The sequence below is a fragment of the Lonchura striata genome, chromosome 9 (genome assembly GCF_046129695.1).
Source record: "Lonchura striata isolate bLonStr1 chromosome 9, bLonStr1.mat, whole genome shotgun sequence".
NCBI classification, from domain to species: domain Eukaryota; kingdom Metazoa; phylum Chordata; class Aves; order Passeriformes; family Estrildidae; genus Lonchura; species Lonchura striata.
Genome location: NC_134611.1, coordinates 1,720,518 through 1,737,650, shown reverse-complemented (window position 1 = coordinate 1,737,650; position 17,133 = coordinate 1,720,518). Strand labels below are relative to the sequence as shown.

Genomic DNA, 17,133 nt, shown 5'->3' with positions numbered 1-17,133 from the left:
AGGGCAGGGGGCAGCGAAGCCTTCCTGACCTGTTGGGTGTTGCAACCCTGCCCTTATCTTCTTATGGAGCCCAGCCACCCCCAGCTTCCTTCTAAATCTGGGCTGTGCTCATGTGTCCGCTTCTTTTTTTCAGACCATTCTGGGTTTTTTTTTTCCTAAACAGCCACCCAGCTCACGTGAGCTCCTCATGTGAGGAGACCATGTGCCCTGGGAAAACCTGGGAAGCTGCAGCCAGGAGAGGAGAGCCCCACCCTGGCAGACCTCTTGGGGGTCTTCTCTTGGGGAGAAACTCGGTGGGAATGGCTCTGTGCCCTCCCACAGCGACTAAGTTAGCTAATTCCTGCTCACAACCTTATTTATTTTCCTGGCAGAAGCCATCACAGTCCCACTGAGGCCAGTTCAGAGCTGGATGAGCACCCAAGGAGCCACCCCAGCCTCTGAGGATCCTACTGGGCATCTGCTCAGTTGCCAACTGGAAAATGTGATTTTTTTTTTTTTTTAAGTTTTGATCTTTCTCTGAGGATTTCAGAGTCTTTTAGGTGTGAAACAGCCACCACTGCAGTTCATTCCTAACCCACGCCCCTCCTCATCTCTTGGGCTCAGCAGCAGAAATCTGTACGGATCCCTGGTGGGAGCTGCTCCTCCCCAGGGTGTTCCATAACTCCATCCCACAGCTCTGCCTGGCACCACTGGGACCAGCAGGTGTTTTGTGGCTCACAGCTGCCCCCTGCCCACAGCAGGTTGGGTTTTGGCACAGGGAGCAGCCCCAGAGTCCCTTCGGAGCTGTCCCTGCTCTCGCTGGCGGTGGCTGAGATGCAGAGCCCTGCTGCTGCTGCTGGGATCAGCTCCGCGTTCCTGATGCCACAGCGCCACCTCCTGAGGTGGCCTCGCTCCTGGGGACACTGTGGGACACTGTCCTGCCCCCAGGTCTGGTTACAAAGAGCAGGATCATCAAATACCCACCTGGGGAGCGGATTCTGCCTCCTGCCAGGGAACAGGTCACTCCTGCTGCAGGACGGGTTCCTTCTTTTTCTCCTCCTTCTCCTCTTCCAGCTGGAGGGTCTCCAAAATCAGGTCTCAGCCCTAGATCTGATGAAGAAAGACAGCTGATAAGAAACGTGGGCCTGGTCTGTTTGGGGCAGACACAGTGGGGTGTCCCGTGAAATTCTCATCCCGAGCTGAGCAGACCACACCCAGCGACAGCGACCACACCCAGAGCTGAGGTGTCACCTGGAACCTGCTTTGAAGGCAAAAAGTTTGCCCCAGCAGGGACAGGGGAAGGGTTTCATTTCAGGACTGCCCGAGTGCAGGGCTGGTGATTTAAAAAGTGACATTTCACAGCATCACGGGATGGGTGAGGTCAGATGGGATCACCTGGTCCAACATCTCAGCTCAAGCAGGGTCCCCTGAGCTCAGCACTGAGGATTGTGCCCAGGTGGTTCATGAATATCTCCACTAAGGGAGGCTCCACAACCTCTCAGGGCAACTTGTTCCAGTGCTCAGTCACCATCACAGTAAAGAAGTTTTGCCTCATGTTCAGGTGGGAATTCCTCCGTTCCAATTTCTGCTCATACCATTGCTCAGCACCACCGAGAAGAGCCTGGCTCCCAGCCTCTGGAAGCCTGTTCCATCCCTGTTCAGGCACATACAGACACTGCTCAGATCCTCTCTCAGTGTTCTCCTCTGCAGGATAAGCAGGCCTGGAGGGAGCTGCCCCGAGAGCCCTGGAGCCCCCCAGGATCACCCCAACAAGCACGTCACAATCGGGGTGGCACTTTGGAACACAGCACTGGAACACTGCAGCACCACGATGACTGCTGGCGAGTTACCCTTTGCTGGGGGCTTCAGCCCCTCTAAACACACTCCAAAACGTGAAAAAGGGGGAAAGAAAAGCAATATTAAGCTTTGAAATCTAGGTCCTCCCTGTAACAACAACTGTGCCTTGGTGGAAGAGGGCATTTCCAGGGGCATCCACTCAGCAGCAGGCTGAGGCCAGCCCACCTTCTTGCATCCAGATCTTTCAGACGTGAATAAAACTTCACAGGGTGGTGGGAGGTGTTGGGCACTGACACTTGCACTGAGTCCTGGGTGGATAAGCTGTGTTATGCCCAATGTAAGGCAGAGGAGCTCAGCTTGTGCCCTGAAGCCACAGCACCTCCCTTCTCCTGCCCTAGGGATGCCACCACGTTTGTGCCCAGCCTCTGTGAACCACATACCTTTGCTGTTTGGGTGCTCCTGAACCTGGTGCTTTCCAAACAGCCTGTGACACCCATCCCAAAACACATTTCACAGAATGTCTCAGCTCCAAATCCTCCCCCTGCACAAGGACAAGCTTGTACCACACATCCCCTAAAGCGGATTCCCCCCCAAAACTCCTCCTTTGGCTCACAGCTGGTGACACAAAGCCCAGGTAACTTTCTCTGCTCCCCCTGTAGTGTTCATAGCCTTCACAGACATGGGGCTGCTGCTGCAAGATTATGTTTTTGTTGATTTTTTCAACATCTTTCTGAACCTTCCCGTAAGCCCACTGCACCATAAAACCTGGAGCCTTTCAGAGCTCTCCTCAGGTGAACTTTTTGTGGCATTAGAGGAAAACTGGGAGTACACTGCATTCAGACTGGGAAATGAGGAAGCCTGAGGATCTCAACTTGGAAATAGAGGTCTAAAAGGGAATTTGATGCGCTTTTGTGTAGTGGGAACTAACCAGAACAGCTGGGCTCCGGGCTCCTCTGCCACCCTCCATCTCTTTCAGCTCTCCCTTTCCGTTTGGATCCAGGTTTTTGGGCAGACACCCCTTTACATCAGTGGCACGGGCCGGTGGTGCCTGTGGCCAGCGCTGCCGAGCCAGCTGGTGAAAACGTGCCCCTTGTTAGAAGGGAGGAGTGGGAGGAAGGGGGAGGAAGGGCACAGGGCAGGCGAGGGAAGGAGCCGGCTCGGCACTGCCGAGGCCCCTCTCGGGCTCTTCTCTTCGTGCCGCTGGGCGATCATTTCACTGCCGGGCGTCATTTCGCTTTTAAGCCCTGGGCGGAGCGCAATCCATTTAAAGTCCTGCTGCACTTTATGGGGTCTATCTATAAACAGCGAGAGCTGGAGCGAAGGAGACCATGTGTGGCGGCACAGAAGGACACAAACATCAGCCCCTTGTCCTGGATTCCTCCTGAATTCAACAGCAGCAAAGCCCTGGTGCGCACCGGGCTGGCTCAGCCCTCCCTCCCCACGCGTTCCCCGAGCCCCACAGCCGCTTGCAGCGCTCGGATCCCAAACCAAAAAGGAAACCCCACTGCTCTGGAAGCCCCCGGGGAGCTGCCATGCCTGGGCTCTGGGGAGGCGGGCGAGGAGAGGCAGGGGAAGGAATCCCCGCGGGCAGCCGCGTTCGTTCTGGCGGTAACTCGAGTATCCCCCTTGTGCCTCAGCACCAGCACCGCCATAAAGCAACAGGGCGCCTTCCCCACCTCCTTCCCCTGCAGCACGGACCTGCTACTCACCCTCACGGGCCGGCAGGCTCCTTGCTCACGGCTAATCCTCTCCTTGGGCAACGCAGGATGCTCTCCCGGCTTGGCTGGAAAAGCGTCGTCTGCCTGCCTTCTGCAAATCCAGCCTGTGCCCCCACGTCGTCCCCTGCCAGAAGCTGCCGGCTTTCAGTGGCTCGGGGGGAGCAGGAGAATCATCGCGGCACGGAGGGAAGCGGTGCGGCTTCTCCTCCGCGCCGGGTTCTTCTCCCTGCGGGGCTGCCGCTGCCTGCCCAGCCGCGCCTCTGCTAAGGGTTAGGAAGGCGTTGCTCATCCCATTTTTAGCGATGCAGCAGGTCCCGATGGGATGTGAAGGATTTACTCCACCACGGGGATTGCTAAGTACCTGCCTAGCAGGGTTTACCGAGAGGTCCGGGGGTGGAGAGCATCCTGGGGCACGGGAATCCCAGGTGCCGATGGTTTGGGTTTGCTGCTGGGCAGGAATGCCCTGGGAAAACAGGCTGTGGTCTCTCTTACTGGCAACAACTCTGGATTGTGCTCACTTTGCCCCTCAAATGAGCGTTCTCGGTCCAGCCAGATACTTCCTCAGCCTGTGTGTGAACTGCCACTGGAAAGAAAGCTGTGGCAGCAGGAATACAGGTTCTCATTTCATTAAAATAAGCAAGTCACCAAGTCTTTTCCCGAGTATATTGCTGCTGCTTCTCCAGTCGGGTTGAAACTCAAAGCTGGAGGAAGTTGAGGGCGAGCCCCAAACTCAGGCAAGAAAAGATGGGCATTTGCAAGGAAGGGAGGCACAAGAGCTGAACAAACTGTCCTTGACAGGAGCGAGTTATCCTTGCAAATACCCCGTGTGCATCCCACAACCTGTCTGAAACTCCCAGCTCAGGGTGATTTGCTGGTCTGCCTCCAGCAGCCTCTTTCAGGGTGGGAGCTGGAGAGTTTCCTTGGGATCTGGCAGGCAACCCCTGATGCCATCGGTGCTCTGTGACCCACCCAGAGCTCCTGAACTGGCAGAGTGCTGGGCAGTGCCTGCTGGAGAGGTGCATCAGTGGGAGCCAGGGCATGCAGCACTTCCGTGCCTTCATCCAAGGAATGCCAGGTGGGCACGGGATGCTCCACACCCCCCTCCCCGCCAGCCACGGGCCACCTGCCTGGCAGGACGCTGGCAAAGAGCTGGGGGCATGGGTAAGATCCCAGAGAAAGCTTTGGAAGGTGAGCCAGCAGCAGAGCTGGGAAGGAGATGTGTCGCCCTGATCCTTAAGATTTTCTAAAGCCTTCTGAGTTTACATTCTGTTAGAGAACTTTCTCACACAACTTTCTGCAAACAACCTATTGTTTTGCATTCCTTCATAGAGATGGAGAAATTTGATGTACTGGTAGTTTGTCCTGTGTCATTGGAGAGGTGGCACCTTCACCCTTCAATCCACTGTCACCTTTGGAAAAGTATAAATGCTGGAGTCAGAAATAAAACTTCCTCTTTTTTACCTTTGCAATAGCAGCAGCTCGTGTCGTGCTTTCATGTGTCCTGTAGTGACAGAGATGCACAACCGTGGCTTTGCTCTGCTCTGTTCCCTCAGTTCATCCAGGTGATGTTTCCTTCTGCTTCATCCACCCTCGGGGCTTTCAGGGGCCCCTCCCAACTCCTATGGTGATACTTATCTCTTCGAGCCAGGTCTCATGAGCACTCAGAGAAAAGTACCACACCTGAGGTAGCTCAGGTGGCATAAAAGTAGCAGGATGGCTTCTGTGACAGTGTTGGAAGCATAAAAGTTTTAAATAAAGGCAAAATAACAAAGCTCTTTACAGAGAAAAACCGAGCCAGGGCAAGAGGTTCTTGCTCCTGCTAAAACACTTCGCAAAAGCGATTACTTCATTTGTTTTCTTCTTTTTTCTAGTGAATTGGTTAGGTGGGACTTTTTGGCTTCTGTTCAGTTGGCTATCCTTAAGTTTGAGGTGAAGTCCTCAAAGTCTGATAAGGTGTCTTTTAACCAAATTATGGAGAGAACTTCTGGGCTTTTTTCCTTTTTAAGGGGACAAAGGGTAATTTCTTCACTCCATCAACAAGGGGCACATTCCTACACACATCCCTGGTCTAATCTGTAGGGGAAGAACTGATCGACTTCTGGCTCCTCACTGAAAGGCTCCTGGGTCTGCACGAGTCAGAGGGAGCTGTTCTTGTCCCTGGTGCACAGGCTGAGAGCCACTCAGCTGCGTGAAGCTCCAGTTTTGTCACCTTCTGCATCACCATCCGTGGTGAGAGACATGGGAGCTGGGATGAGCCCTGCTCTACAAGAGAGGGGGTCTTTCCTGGCTGCTCCCAGGGGGATGGGATGCCATCCCCTGCCTGGGGAACAGCCTGCTCGGAGCCATCTCCCCGTTGTAATTCCCTGCATCCATCTCAGGATCTCTTCTAAAATCCAGGCACATCCAGTCCATCAGCAGCAGGAGGGAGATCCTAAGCAAGATGCAGGAGCAGGTGCTTTTTATCATTCAGAGTAACTAAATTCTCCCTAAATTCTTCGTGCACTGCAAGATGGAAATGGAGGAAGAGGAATGGTGCTGGCCTTTGCTCCAGGAATATCAGGAACGTTTATCACAGGCCGGCTGGCAGGAGCCCCCAGGCCTGGCAGAGCCCCTCCCCACCATGCACATCAAAAGGAGCCAGGGTGAGTCAGGGCTCTACTGCAGCCAGAAGGCCAAAGCAGAGGTCTGGGCTTTGGTCAGGGAGGGGAGAGGCACCCAAGAATTGAAAATGGCCACTTTTCAGGTGAAAGCAGAGAAGCAGCCAGGGCCAGCTGGGAGCAGGGAGGAACTGTGTCTGTATAAGGATGCTTTGGGATCAATACCCCAGCAGTCACAGCATCCTTTGGAGCATGCCTTTGGAGGCAGAGGAAGAGCAACATTTCCTGGAAGACCTCAGTCCAGTGTAGAGCAGGATCTAGGAAACCTCTGTAAGGAGAAAATCCTCTCTGGCCTGCCTCCCTGTGCATCCCCTGCCTGGCTGCCATCCCTGAAAAAGCCATTCAAGACCTTGGATTTCCTTCCCTGGGCCCTGAGTGCTGAGGCCTATGCAGGAAGACCCTTCAGAGATTCCCTACAGCACCAGAACCAGCCCATGGAGACTCATCTTTTGGACCTGTGGCATGACCTGGAGGAGTTTCTGCCCGTGGTGCTGGTCTGCAACAGAGAAAACAGCTTCTTCCTGCACCATTTGATTGGTGAAAAGATCTGCAAGACCTGCCTGGAGGACAACAACATTGAAAAGCTTCCCTTGGAGAGCAGGGCTCTCGTGACTTTGTGGAACCATCTGATGTGTGGAGAATTCTCCCCCTGGATATTCAGAGCCCAGAAGGAGATTTGCAAGGTTCACAGGGGTGCTGGCAGAGGTCAGGCTGGGGGGTACAGCTGGCATTGGCACCCCTGTGGTGGTGTGAGGGCTGTGGGGGTGTTTAAGAAGTGAAGTATTTGGAAAATTAAGAGGAGGAGGGATTAGGAAGGGAACAACTTGCTGTGGACCAGGCCAGTGGAAAGGAGCATCCCCACTGGGCAGCAGAGCAGGGCTGAGCAGCCACTGAACATCCCTGGTGACCCTGGCTAGGTGCACATGCCAGGGGCTGGGGATGACAGGGCAGTGTCCATCCTTTTGCACCCATCACTGGTTCCAGCACAAGCCCAGTAAAACCCATTTAGAGTCCCAGCCCTTCTGGGCAGCCCAGTGGACCTAGCTGGATGTGCAGGTGTGTCCTGGGCACGTCAACAAGTTGTGAGCCATCCGTGGCACCAGCACTGTGACCATGCCCGAGGACAATCCCCCTTTGCTCCTCCCCAGGTGCTCTGTGGCCTCTATGAGGAATTTCTGGCCTCTGATGACAAGACATTCCTGCAGTTTATGGTAAGGGGATGCACAGGGGCGTCCTTGGGGGGTGTGCAGGCTCCAGCGGGGATGTGAAAGGTTGGAGAGGGAGTGAGAGAGGGAGGAGAAGCCCAGAATTAGCTGCAGTGGTCTGGCATCCCACGATATCCCCAGTCAGTGCTGCCACAGGGTGACACAGCAGATCCTACCCTGCCCCAGCTGCCTGGAGCAATGATCCTTAACTCTTCCAGCACAGCATCCCACTCAGCTGGCAGCACTGCAGGCACAACCTGCAAGAGCTCCCCTGGGACAAGCTGTGACCCTGCCTAAAAGCTGGGAGAAACATAATTGCAGGCTTTTATGGTAGGCACCGGCGAGCCCAGCACTTCTGGGAATTTATCTCCCCTTTTTTTCCTTGCCCACACTATTAATGTGTAATTATTACTGCTATTAATGTGATTCATGTGCATGACACACATGGGATGACCCTGCCCCAGCACCAGTGCCTAGCCAGCACAGGGAGGAAGAGGCCATGTAGCCTTTTAGCCTGTGACTCAACCACCCTCAAATTTTCCATATATTTTTTTTCCACCAAAAAGGATGAGATAAGAAATCAGAGTCACACAAGCTCTCTTCTCAGACTATTATTCCTCCTGGCATCAGAAATCCCATAAAACCTCCCCAAATTCCAGCATTACACCCAGAAACCTCCTTGCAGGCAGAACCCTCTGAGCATCCCACCTGCACTGGTACCTGCACAACCTGTGCAGGGAAATTTCTCACTGCAGATGATGTTCTTCAAACCAACTGTGTAAAACCAGCAGCTGATCCTGACAATGTTAAGGAGAGGCTGCCAGGGCTTGGTATCCTGAAAGACCTGGCTCCCAGAGAGAGCCTCAGCCAGGGAGAGCTGAGCATTTTGGAAAAGTCAGCTGGCAGCTCCTGACCCTGACTCATTAAACTGCTCTTAGTGGGAAGTTAATTAGCTGCCCAGGCTTTTAAGCACCTCTTGTCAGGGAAATCTCCCCTTGGAGGCCAGAGCTGGTCTGGGAGTGCAATTAGCACTTCAGCAGGCACCAGGGCCCTGCTGTCTGTGGGCACCATCCCCTGAGCCAAACTCCTCCCGGCGCTCCTGCTCCGCTCTCAGGGGAGCTGCTGGCGGCTTTGCAGCGTTATTTAGGGTTATTTTTGGTGCCTGCTCTCAGCTCCCAGCCAGGAACCAGCCACTCTACCCCTGCTGCTTGGCGAGCTGTGTGAACTGTCCGTGGGGAGAGGCAAAACCTGCTGCAGGGTTTTGGGGGGAATGAGGGAGGTCCTCCCAGGGCACCGATGGAGCCAGCCCTGGTGACAAAAGCCAACAAAACAGCACACGAGGCTGCCAGGCTGCTGGGGACACCTTCAGGGTAGTTTCCAGCCCTCCTGAGGGGATGCTGAGCCCTTCAGCAAAGCTGCAAGGCCGTGTCTGGCCCACCTCTGGCTGCCTGTACATCCCAGCCTGCTGGAGCTGAGCTTTGTACTCTCACAGATTCCTCCCAGACGGCTTCAAGCTCAAGCAGAGGTCTGAGCTGGGCAGGTTTGCATTCTGAGGCACAGTAAAACACATGGGTGATGCCTTGTGAAGGCTGACCTGGGACAGAGACTGGAGTGAGTTAAAGAACAAAGCTGGGATTTATTAAGAGGCCTCAAATAGATCCACCTTGGGCAGCACAACGTAAAATGGCCACAAAATGGACAATTGGTCACAGGGTATGACCCTTTTTTAACTTCTGGTCCATTTGCACATTGGAGTTCATTGTCCAATTCCAGCTTTAGCCCAGGCAGTCCCACCTGCTTGTTTTTCTCTCTTCAGCCCACATTGTTTGTGCTCTTGGGCCTGAGATTTGGATCATTTGTCCTTGGTCCCCATCTGGAGAAGGAATTGTTTTGTCTTCCTACTTTGTGCAGAGAGAGCTCAACATCCCCTTATATGAAACCCAGATCCACACACTAAAGCAGCCCAGAATCTGAAATACATAAAAAGCTGAACCCTGAGGCATGATGGGCACAGTGCTGGAGATGGAGAAGGTGCTGAAGGTGCTCTGTGCCATCACCCTGCCCTGTTCTCACCACCAGGCAGGGATGTCCCCATGGCCGAGGTGCCAGGCCGAGGGGGACATTTCCACCTGTCCCAGAGGATGAACCAGTCCCTGCAGCTGAGCCAGGCCTTGCATGGCACGAGGAGCTTGGAGGGGGTGTCTTGGTTTGAAAAGACAGGAGTCTGAAGGAAGGCAAGAGCCTCCTGTGAAATGGAAAAGGTAAACCCCCTCCTTCTGAATTACCACAATTTTTAAAAAGGCTCTCAGGCAAAGATATGGGAATAACAGTTCTTTATGAGGAGAAAAACTAAATAAAATAAAAAAAAAAATAAAAACATGTTATTAGTACAAACAAAACTAGTGATAGAGTCAGAAACCTGACACCCTGAAGAGTCAGGGTGTTGGTAGTAGTCCAGTTAAATGGTGGCTGCTCCTCCTGGAGTGGCAGATGAAATGCTGCTGGAGTGGGGATCTCTAGAAGGGTGGAGTTTTCTCTGAAGGTCTGGTAGTAGTTGGGCCTCATCTTCCACTGGGAATTCAGCAGAGAAGAAGCTGCTTCTTTGGGAATTAGGCTAAGTGTCTGACCAGTGTCTCAAAAATGCTGATTTTATGCAGGTAGGAATGCTTGGCTCCTCCCTCTGGGTGGAGCATCTCACAATGGGATGATGTAACTTTACCAGTCATGCAGTGAGTCAGTCATTCAATGGCCATTAACAGAAGATATCTCCTCGGAGTGAGACGTTCTTGGAAGAGATAAGAAAACTGCCCAACCTCTAACAGATGGCAATAGAATACCTGTTTGTCTTACAAGCCAGGACAGGGGGTTTCCTCCAAGCACTGGCAATTGTTTGCTGCTGGGGACCTGCAGAAAGGGGGCTCCATCCAGGCAGAGCTGGAGCAGCTCCTGGGCAGCGCTGGTGAGAGGGGGTCTCCATTCCTGGTGGGGCTCACATTGGCTGAAGGCAGTAAAGCATGTTTTATGCTCTGGTGGTAGAACTATACAGGTGATGGACATTGTGGGGTGGGTTGGTACAGTGGGGCTGGGAGCCTTTGTGTGTAATGAAAGCTTTGGCAGCTTTTCTTTCCTGTCAAAATCAGTCAAAACTGTCCAGCAGGATTTTGGACAACAGCCAGATTCCCTCCTGCCAGTACCAGGGGCACCAAATGCCACAGCCCTGCACTGACCTGGATCACCAGGTCAAATGAAGGCTGCAGCAAAGTGGCTGAAGCCCAAAGCCAGCAGTGGCTCCTGCCCCCTCAGTTCCACATTTTGGCCTTCTGAGGGTGCTGGGGCTGGCCATGCTGGTGCTATGGCCCTCAGCTTTGTTCTGTCATGCAATCTTTTGGGAATAACACCAATTTTCTGCACTGAGGGTGACAGCAGTCACCTGTAGCACCCCTGTAGCTTGTGGGCCCTCAGTTTTACCCAAGAAATGCAGTGTCAGGGGTAGATCATGGAGCAGGACACACAAGGGGACAGGGAAAATGCAGCCCTCAGAGCCAGTGCTGAAGGACTGTTGTAACCAGAGGTAATGGACACGGGGTCTGTCCCCTCTCCTCTCTGATGCAGAGTTCCAGAGGATGACAGCAGGTGAGCTGGCTGTGGGCAGCCCAAGTGTCAGAATCTGAGGTATTGATGATTCTGAGATTGTAGAAAGTCTCTGTCTGTCAGCCCCCTGCCAAAGCAGAAGCCATAATTGGTCTGTGCTGGTTTCCAGGTTGTTTATTCTGTTTATCTCTCACATGTTCTGCTGCCCTGCCCAGCTCTGTCCTGCAGGGCAGCGTGTGGGGCTCTGCCCTCAGTGGGATGTGACAAACATTAAATACCAGAAACTCCCTGGGCTGGATTTACAAGAACGTGCCAATATCTGTCACCTACGTTGGACAGTGTGTCCCCAGCCTGAACCAACAGAAAAATGCCAACACCACAGTGAAACATGGAGGGCATGAAGAAGGAGAAAAAGGACAAGACACACCCAATTTCCTCCATCTTGTCCCCTTTGGACCCCTCATCTAGAATCCTGAAATTTTACTTTTGCACCCGTGCCACACTTAATTATTACTTATATCAAACACTCAGAGCTTGTAATTGATCCTGTAAGATTGAAAACTCTTTTCCATGGCCAGAGATCACAGCCAGTGTCTCTGGGGGCTCTGTCCAGGGGGGTTCCTGACCCCTGCCAGGGTCCCAGACCTGCCAGGGCAGCCAGAGGGAAGCCCTGCATTTCCACACCCAAGCAAGGCAGAGGAGCTTCTGCAGCTGTTGAGTGCAGCACTCAGTGAGCCCAGGCTGGGCAGGCAAGAGCCCAGGTGGGCTCCCAAACATCCATCACCTTGGGGAGCTTGTCCAGAAGGAAAGGCCTATCCACCCCCCACAGGCTGTGCTCTGGGGCATTGGTGCATCCATGGAGGGTGGTACTGGGGCGTTTCTCTGAAGCAGATGCTGAGGAGGTCAGACCATGAGAGGTCAAGTATCTGCGATGATGAGAGAGATGGGGAGACTGTGAGGTGGTCAAAGAATCCAATTTTATTGTGGACTATAGAAGCTTATATACCATTTTAGGAAGACTAGTAATACTAGAGTGATTGTGTTAATCATCACATAAACAAACTTATACATTTTAAGCATCTCTTGCTTGCAGAAGTCTGATGTAATTTTCTTTTTCCACTAAACCCATCTGACTGAATCTTCTTTGCAATCTTGATTTAACCCTCAAAGTTCTGTTTGCTCTTGCCAAGGCATCCTGTTACCAAATCTCTCCTGCCAACTAGGTCCAAAGTCCATCATCTGTCTTGTGTGTCCCAATATCCCAGTAGTGGAGAACTCCCACAGTGTCTCCTGGGCCAGAGGCACCACATGGAGGCTCCAGGGTCCAGCTGTCTGGAGGGTCTGGCTGTCACCTGAGGAAGATGCCAGCCCTGTTTCTGTCACCACAGCTGTTGCATCTGAGAGGATTGCTTGAGAGAATGCTGCTGCTGATGATGATGCAAGGAAGAAGGCAGCTAGAAAACACAGGTCTGGCACCTGGCAGCACACAGCTTTGCTCCTTCCACTCTTTCAGGCTTTTCCCAGAGCTCCCCTGTAGTGCCACTGCTCCCTGTTTGCTCATTTGGCCCTCTCAGATGTAGGGTGGCCTGTGGGTCTAAACTGCAGAATTACCAGGGAAAGGAGAAAAATTAACACACCCCCAGTTCAGATTTACTCTTCACACCTTGTGCAAATTTCATGCACTTCATCCTCAATCAGCCCATGGAATGGCACCTGAGCAGTGCTTAGATTCCCAGAAAAATCACTTAAAATCACACTGTAGCCATCCTTAAATCTCTGGACTCATGTCTCACCTCCTGGGAATACTCCAGCCATGAGTGCTTGCAGCTTCACACTGGGATATAAAGCAAATGGAAACATTATGCTGAGCACCTGGGCTGATTTCTTCAGCCCAGTTATACAAATGCACCCTGCCCAACATCCATCCCACCCCAAGGAGCCAGACAGCAGCTGCTAAAAATGCGTTTTTCTGAGACCCATCAGCACTGATATTCCATCCAGACCCTCACCCCAAACCTACCAAATCACTTCTGGACTGGAGGAGGAAACACTGCAGATAAGCAGGACAGACACTCCCAAGGCTACCACGTGCAAGAAGAGAGTCCAGGGGAGGGTACCTAGTGCCCTCTACCATTGTCCAGCCTCCTCCAGAACAGAAATCCAGTGGGACCCCAACCCTGGGGCTATCCCTTATCAGCTGCTCCCCACCTTAGCCCCCCTTCCATCAAACCAGTGCCCTCCTCATGCCTCTGGCTGCCCTTGATGGTTCCCATCCTCTCCCATCTGTCAGGTTTGAGGATGAAGACGAGGAGGAAGAGAAAGAGAAGAAAAATGGAGAAAACCTGTCCCTTACCTCCCACCACCATGACTTAGAGCCCTCTTATGCTGTTGCATCTCTCTCAAACAATGTTGCATATGCAAGTTTGCATTCCTGCCTCAAAAAAAAAAAAAAAAAAAAAAAAAATCCAACAAAAAAACAACCACCCAAAACAGGAAACACTAAATGGAGCTAAGGTGAGACAGGCCAGAAAAACAAGCAAAAGGAAATTGTTTTCTAGGTAACAGGGAGCTGACCTGAACAGAAAGTTTTCACACAGTTTTGAGAGAAGGCAGGAAGAGCAGTTAGAAAAATAATCTACTAAACACACAGAAACCCTATTTAGATCAAGAGAATTTTGTATATGAGGGAAACAGATTTTTTTCCCTTTCATCCTCACTCATTATCTGCTTGTGGGCTGTATCAGAGCCAGGGCCAACAGCTAGACAGACAAGCAGGAAACGGTGAACATAAACTCTCTGTGGGTGCAAAGAGGGGGAGGGAAGGAGGAGATCACTGAGCTAGAGGGAGGATGCAGTTCACAGAGGTAGAAAGGCCCCCAGAGAATTGCATGCAGCCCAGGTGAGGTGAAGCAGCAAACCCAGTGCTGGGCAGCAGCACACAGCATCTCCTCCCCTGCCTCAGACTTGCCTGTCAAGGAGAAGAAGAGCAGAAGTCCTGCCAAGAGCCCCCATTCCCACAAGGGCAAGGGCAAAGGCCAGCTGCAGAAGGTGAGGCCACATTTTGGACAAACAGCTTATTGTTGTCACCTTCCTTGTTGATAACCTCCACTTTTACCTGGAGATGGACAAGTGAGTTCTTGTTCCACCGGCTGCTCGGGTACCACTGCAGAATCCCAGAATGGTTTGGGTTGGAAAGGACATTAAAGGTTATCTCATTCCTACTCCCTGCCTTGGGGACGGACGTGTCCCTCTGGATCAGGTTGCTCAGAGCTTCACCCAACTTGGCCTTGGCACCAGCCTGCCTTGGCTCTGGCCTGAACCTATTTCTGATGGAGACCTCCAAAGCCCCCATTTCAGCCTGCAGTCATGCCCTGCCTCGGGGTTCCTGTTTGAAATCCTTTTGATTTGGTAGTCCCAAGCGATTTGGCTACACTGTTCTGGATGTCCCAGTTGTGGTGGCATTTCTCCCTTGACTTTGTCCACATTCCTATCAAACATGGAAGACCAATCCATGGCCATTGGGCACCAACCCTGCAGCCAACACCCCCACAACAGGCAAATCCCCATCTTTCAGTCCTCTTTTTCCAAAAAGGGGAGAATACCACCTGCCCCAGGTGAACCCTGTGACCATGAAGGTGGCAGAAGAGGGAGGTGGCTTTTCATACCTCCTGTGTCACTCTTCCACACTTTGAGGACTGCTTTCCCTGGCCAAGCAAATACCAAATTGTCAGATTAAACCCTTTTCTGACCAAAAGATGGGGCAACTGAGAGGTGTTTTAAACATTTTTATTCCATTTTCAGTCTCATGTGAAGAGTGAGACAATACAGATGTTATCATTCACACCATCACAATCAGAAGCCAACTAATTCTTAATTACAATATAAGTGTTTCTTGGCCTATCAGCTTTTGCCACACCATACTGCAAATGCCTTTAAGCCAGTCATCTAAAACTACCCCTGGTGGGTCCTACTACAGTGGATCTTTCATAATTCTGTTTCTCTAAAGTACTTAATCCTTTTTGCAAGGCCAAAGGAATTTAAGAATTTTCTACAGATCCATTTCCCACACCAAATTAAGCAATAACAGCACTGTCCAGCCTAGCAGTTGAGCAGCACTTGTCTCAGAGCAAGACCCCAGATGCCTTTGCAGGTTTTCCAGGTTGGCTGACTGCGAGGAAGCTGCAGCACCCTGCAACATGCGGTCAGAAAAGCACGTTGCCTTTCTCAAAAGGAAACTTGGCATCATCAGCAAACTTTTCCTGAATTCTGACATCCCCCCCAAGTTGTGGGTGAGACCCCAGGGCTGCCCAGGAAGGCTGGAGGCTGCTCATTGCTCAAGGCCATTGCAGCACAGCTGGGAACAGTGGTGAAGAAAGAGGAGCAGGCTCGGTTCTGGATCTGCTGGTGGGGCTTTGGGGTGTGCTCTGGAGCCTGGGGCTCCCACATGAGCTGGGAGGGGTGGGAAGAAACCCTCCAGAAGCCCTGATAAATTGAGAACGAGCTTGTGGATAAGGATGGGAGAGATGGGGATGATTCTCCAGCATTATCTGCTGGAGGAACGCTAAGCCTGGAGTGCCAGGATCATCCTGCACACCATCAGTCCACTCCTTTCACTCCTCAGAGGCCAGTGTCACCATCATCCCCTCCCACTGCACCCACCCCATCTCCTCCCAGTAGCTCTGCCATCTCCCCTTTGGAGGGCACAATGCTTCCCCCAGAAATCCAGGTGGGATCCTGCCCTTGTGCCTGGGGCAAGCAGCCAGGATGGAATTTGGGTCTCTGCTTAGAGACTGCTGAGGTGGGGTCAGGGAGAGAAACCTGGCCCCATCAGGACTGCTGCAAAGTGCTTTGTTCTCTTCTGGGCCCAGGTGAACATCTCTGAGAAAGGCAGGGATTTAATCTGCCGTTCATCTTCCAAGGGGCCACTGACCCGGGCCGTCTACCACAACGCCAAGGTCACCCTCTTCCCCATCCTGATGTTCTTCTGGAGAAGGTACCTATCCATCCCCTCTCTCCCAAGGCGGAGGAGGCCCTGGGGATGCCACCCTTTCTCTCCAGCCACTTGTTCCTTTGCCATGCTGAAAACGCAGACCAGACGCTCCCTAGGATCTCAGCTGGAATTGTCTCCTTGGAGCTTCGCTGTCCCCGGTGTTTCTCACGCAGGTTCTGCACCTGGAAGGTGATGAGGAGCTTTGGGGCCTACCGAGGTCAGGAGATCAGGAGCTCTGGGATCCATCAGGAGCTTTCAGCTCACCAAGGGGGACTGGAGCTCCTGGTTCCAACAGGAGGAGAGGAGCTCCTGGGGCCACAAGGAGGGCAGGGTTCCAGCCTCTTCACCCCCTCCAAAACACGCAAGATCCCCGGTCCCAAGAAGCTGGTGCCCATTCCCTCTACTACACATTATACTCTAGATTTGTTCTTCCAGTGCAGAAACACCCAGACCTGACATCTTTTAAATTCCTCTGAAAAGATCCCCTCCTTCACCCGTCTTTGAGGGTGTATGTGGTGCAGGCCTGCTGGGAAAATGGACTGGAATTTTTTTTTTTCCTGTCAGGATCAGTCAAAACTGTCCAGCAGGATTTTAGAAATTTTCTTTGGTGAAAAGGGAAATGAGCACAGAGACTTCCAAAGCAAAGAACTGTTGCATAATTCCTATTTATTTCAATAGCCAAGTTAAAAATACTCAAGCACACCCCCTGAAACAGAAATAAAAACCCCCAATCTTTCAGGCTGCAAGCCAAATGGGAGCAGGAAAAAGAGAGCAACTGTGCAGCCAAACACCAGGCACACTGGCATTCCATGGAGGGTTCTTTGAATATCTGGAATGGAGAATAAGCTCCATCAGGGTTTGAGATGACATCTCCAGGGAAAGAGATGTTTTTTCTTCCTCATCCCCTTGTTTAGTTTCAATACACTGAAAAACTCTAAACTGGAAAACACACAGTGATGCTGAGCGCTGTCAGCCTGCCTGACAGCCCGCTCCTTGGCTGAATATTCATTTGGAAATTGTCTAATTGATTTTTGATTAAAGGGGAAACCAAAATAGGCACATACTAATCTCGCTTTGACGGATGAGTGGGCGTCAGCAAGCTGCTGTTCTGCTCCCTCTCATTTATCACTGTCAAGTTCTGGCTAAAAAGCAGCAGAGTTCAAGGATTTGGATGCCTCCAGGCAGGTGCCTGAGCT

At 52.2% G+C, this 17,133-nt stretch overlaps 1 protein-coding gene across 1 annotated transcript; it reads left to right on the top strand.

The window, feature by feature from the left end:
- Window positions 1-1,810: 1,810 nt before the first annotated feature.
- On the top strand, window positions 1,811-16,393 carry RGSL1 (regulator of G protein signaling like 1). The gene is given in 19 exon segments (XM_077785516.1): window positions 1,811-1,871; window positions 2,436-2,518; window positions 2,777-2,851; window positions 3,542-3,710; window positions 4,468-4,569; window positions 5,574-5,628; window positions 5,630-5,685; window positions 5,688-5,723; window positions 5,873-6,834; window positions 7,300-7,362; window positions 8,042-8,186; window positions 9,436-9,554; window positions 10,219-10,315; window positions 10,969-10,989; window positions 11,777-11,901; window positions 14,021-14,076; window positions 15,098-15,236; window positions 15,816-15,940; window positions 16,111-16,393. Coding segments are annotated over 19 exon segments (2,772 nt in total).
- Window positions 16,394-17,133: the final 740 nt, after the last annotated feature.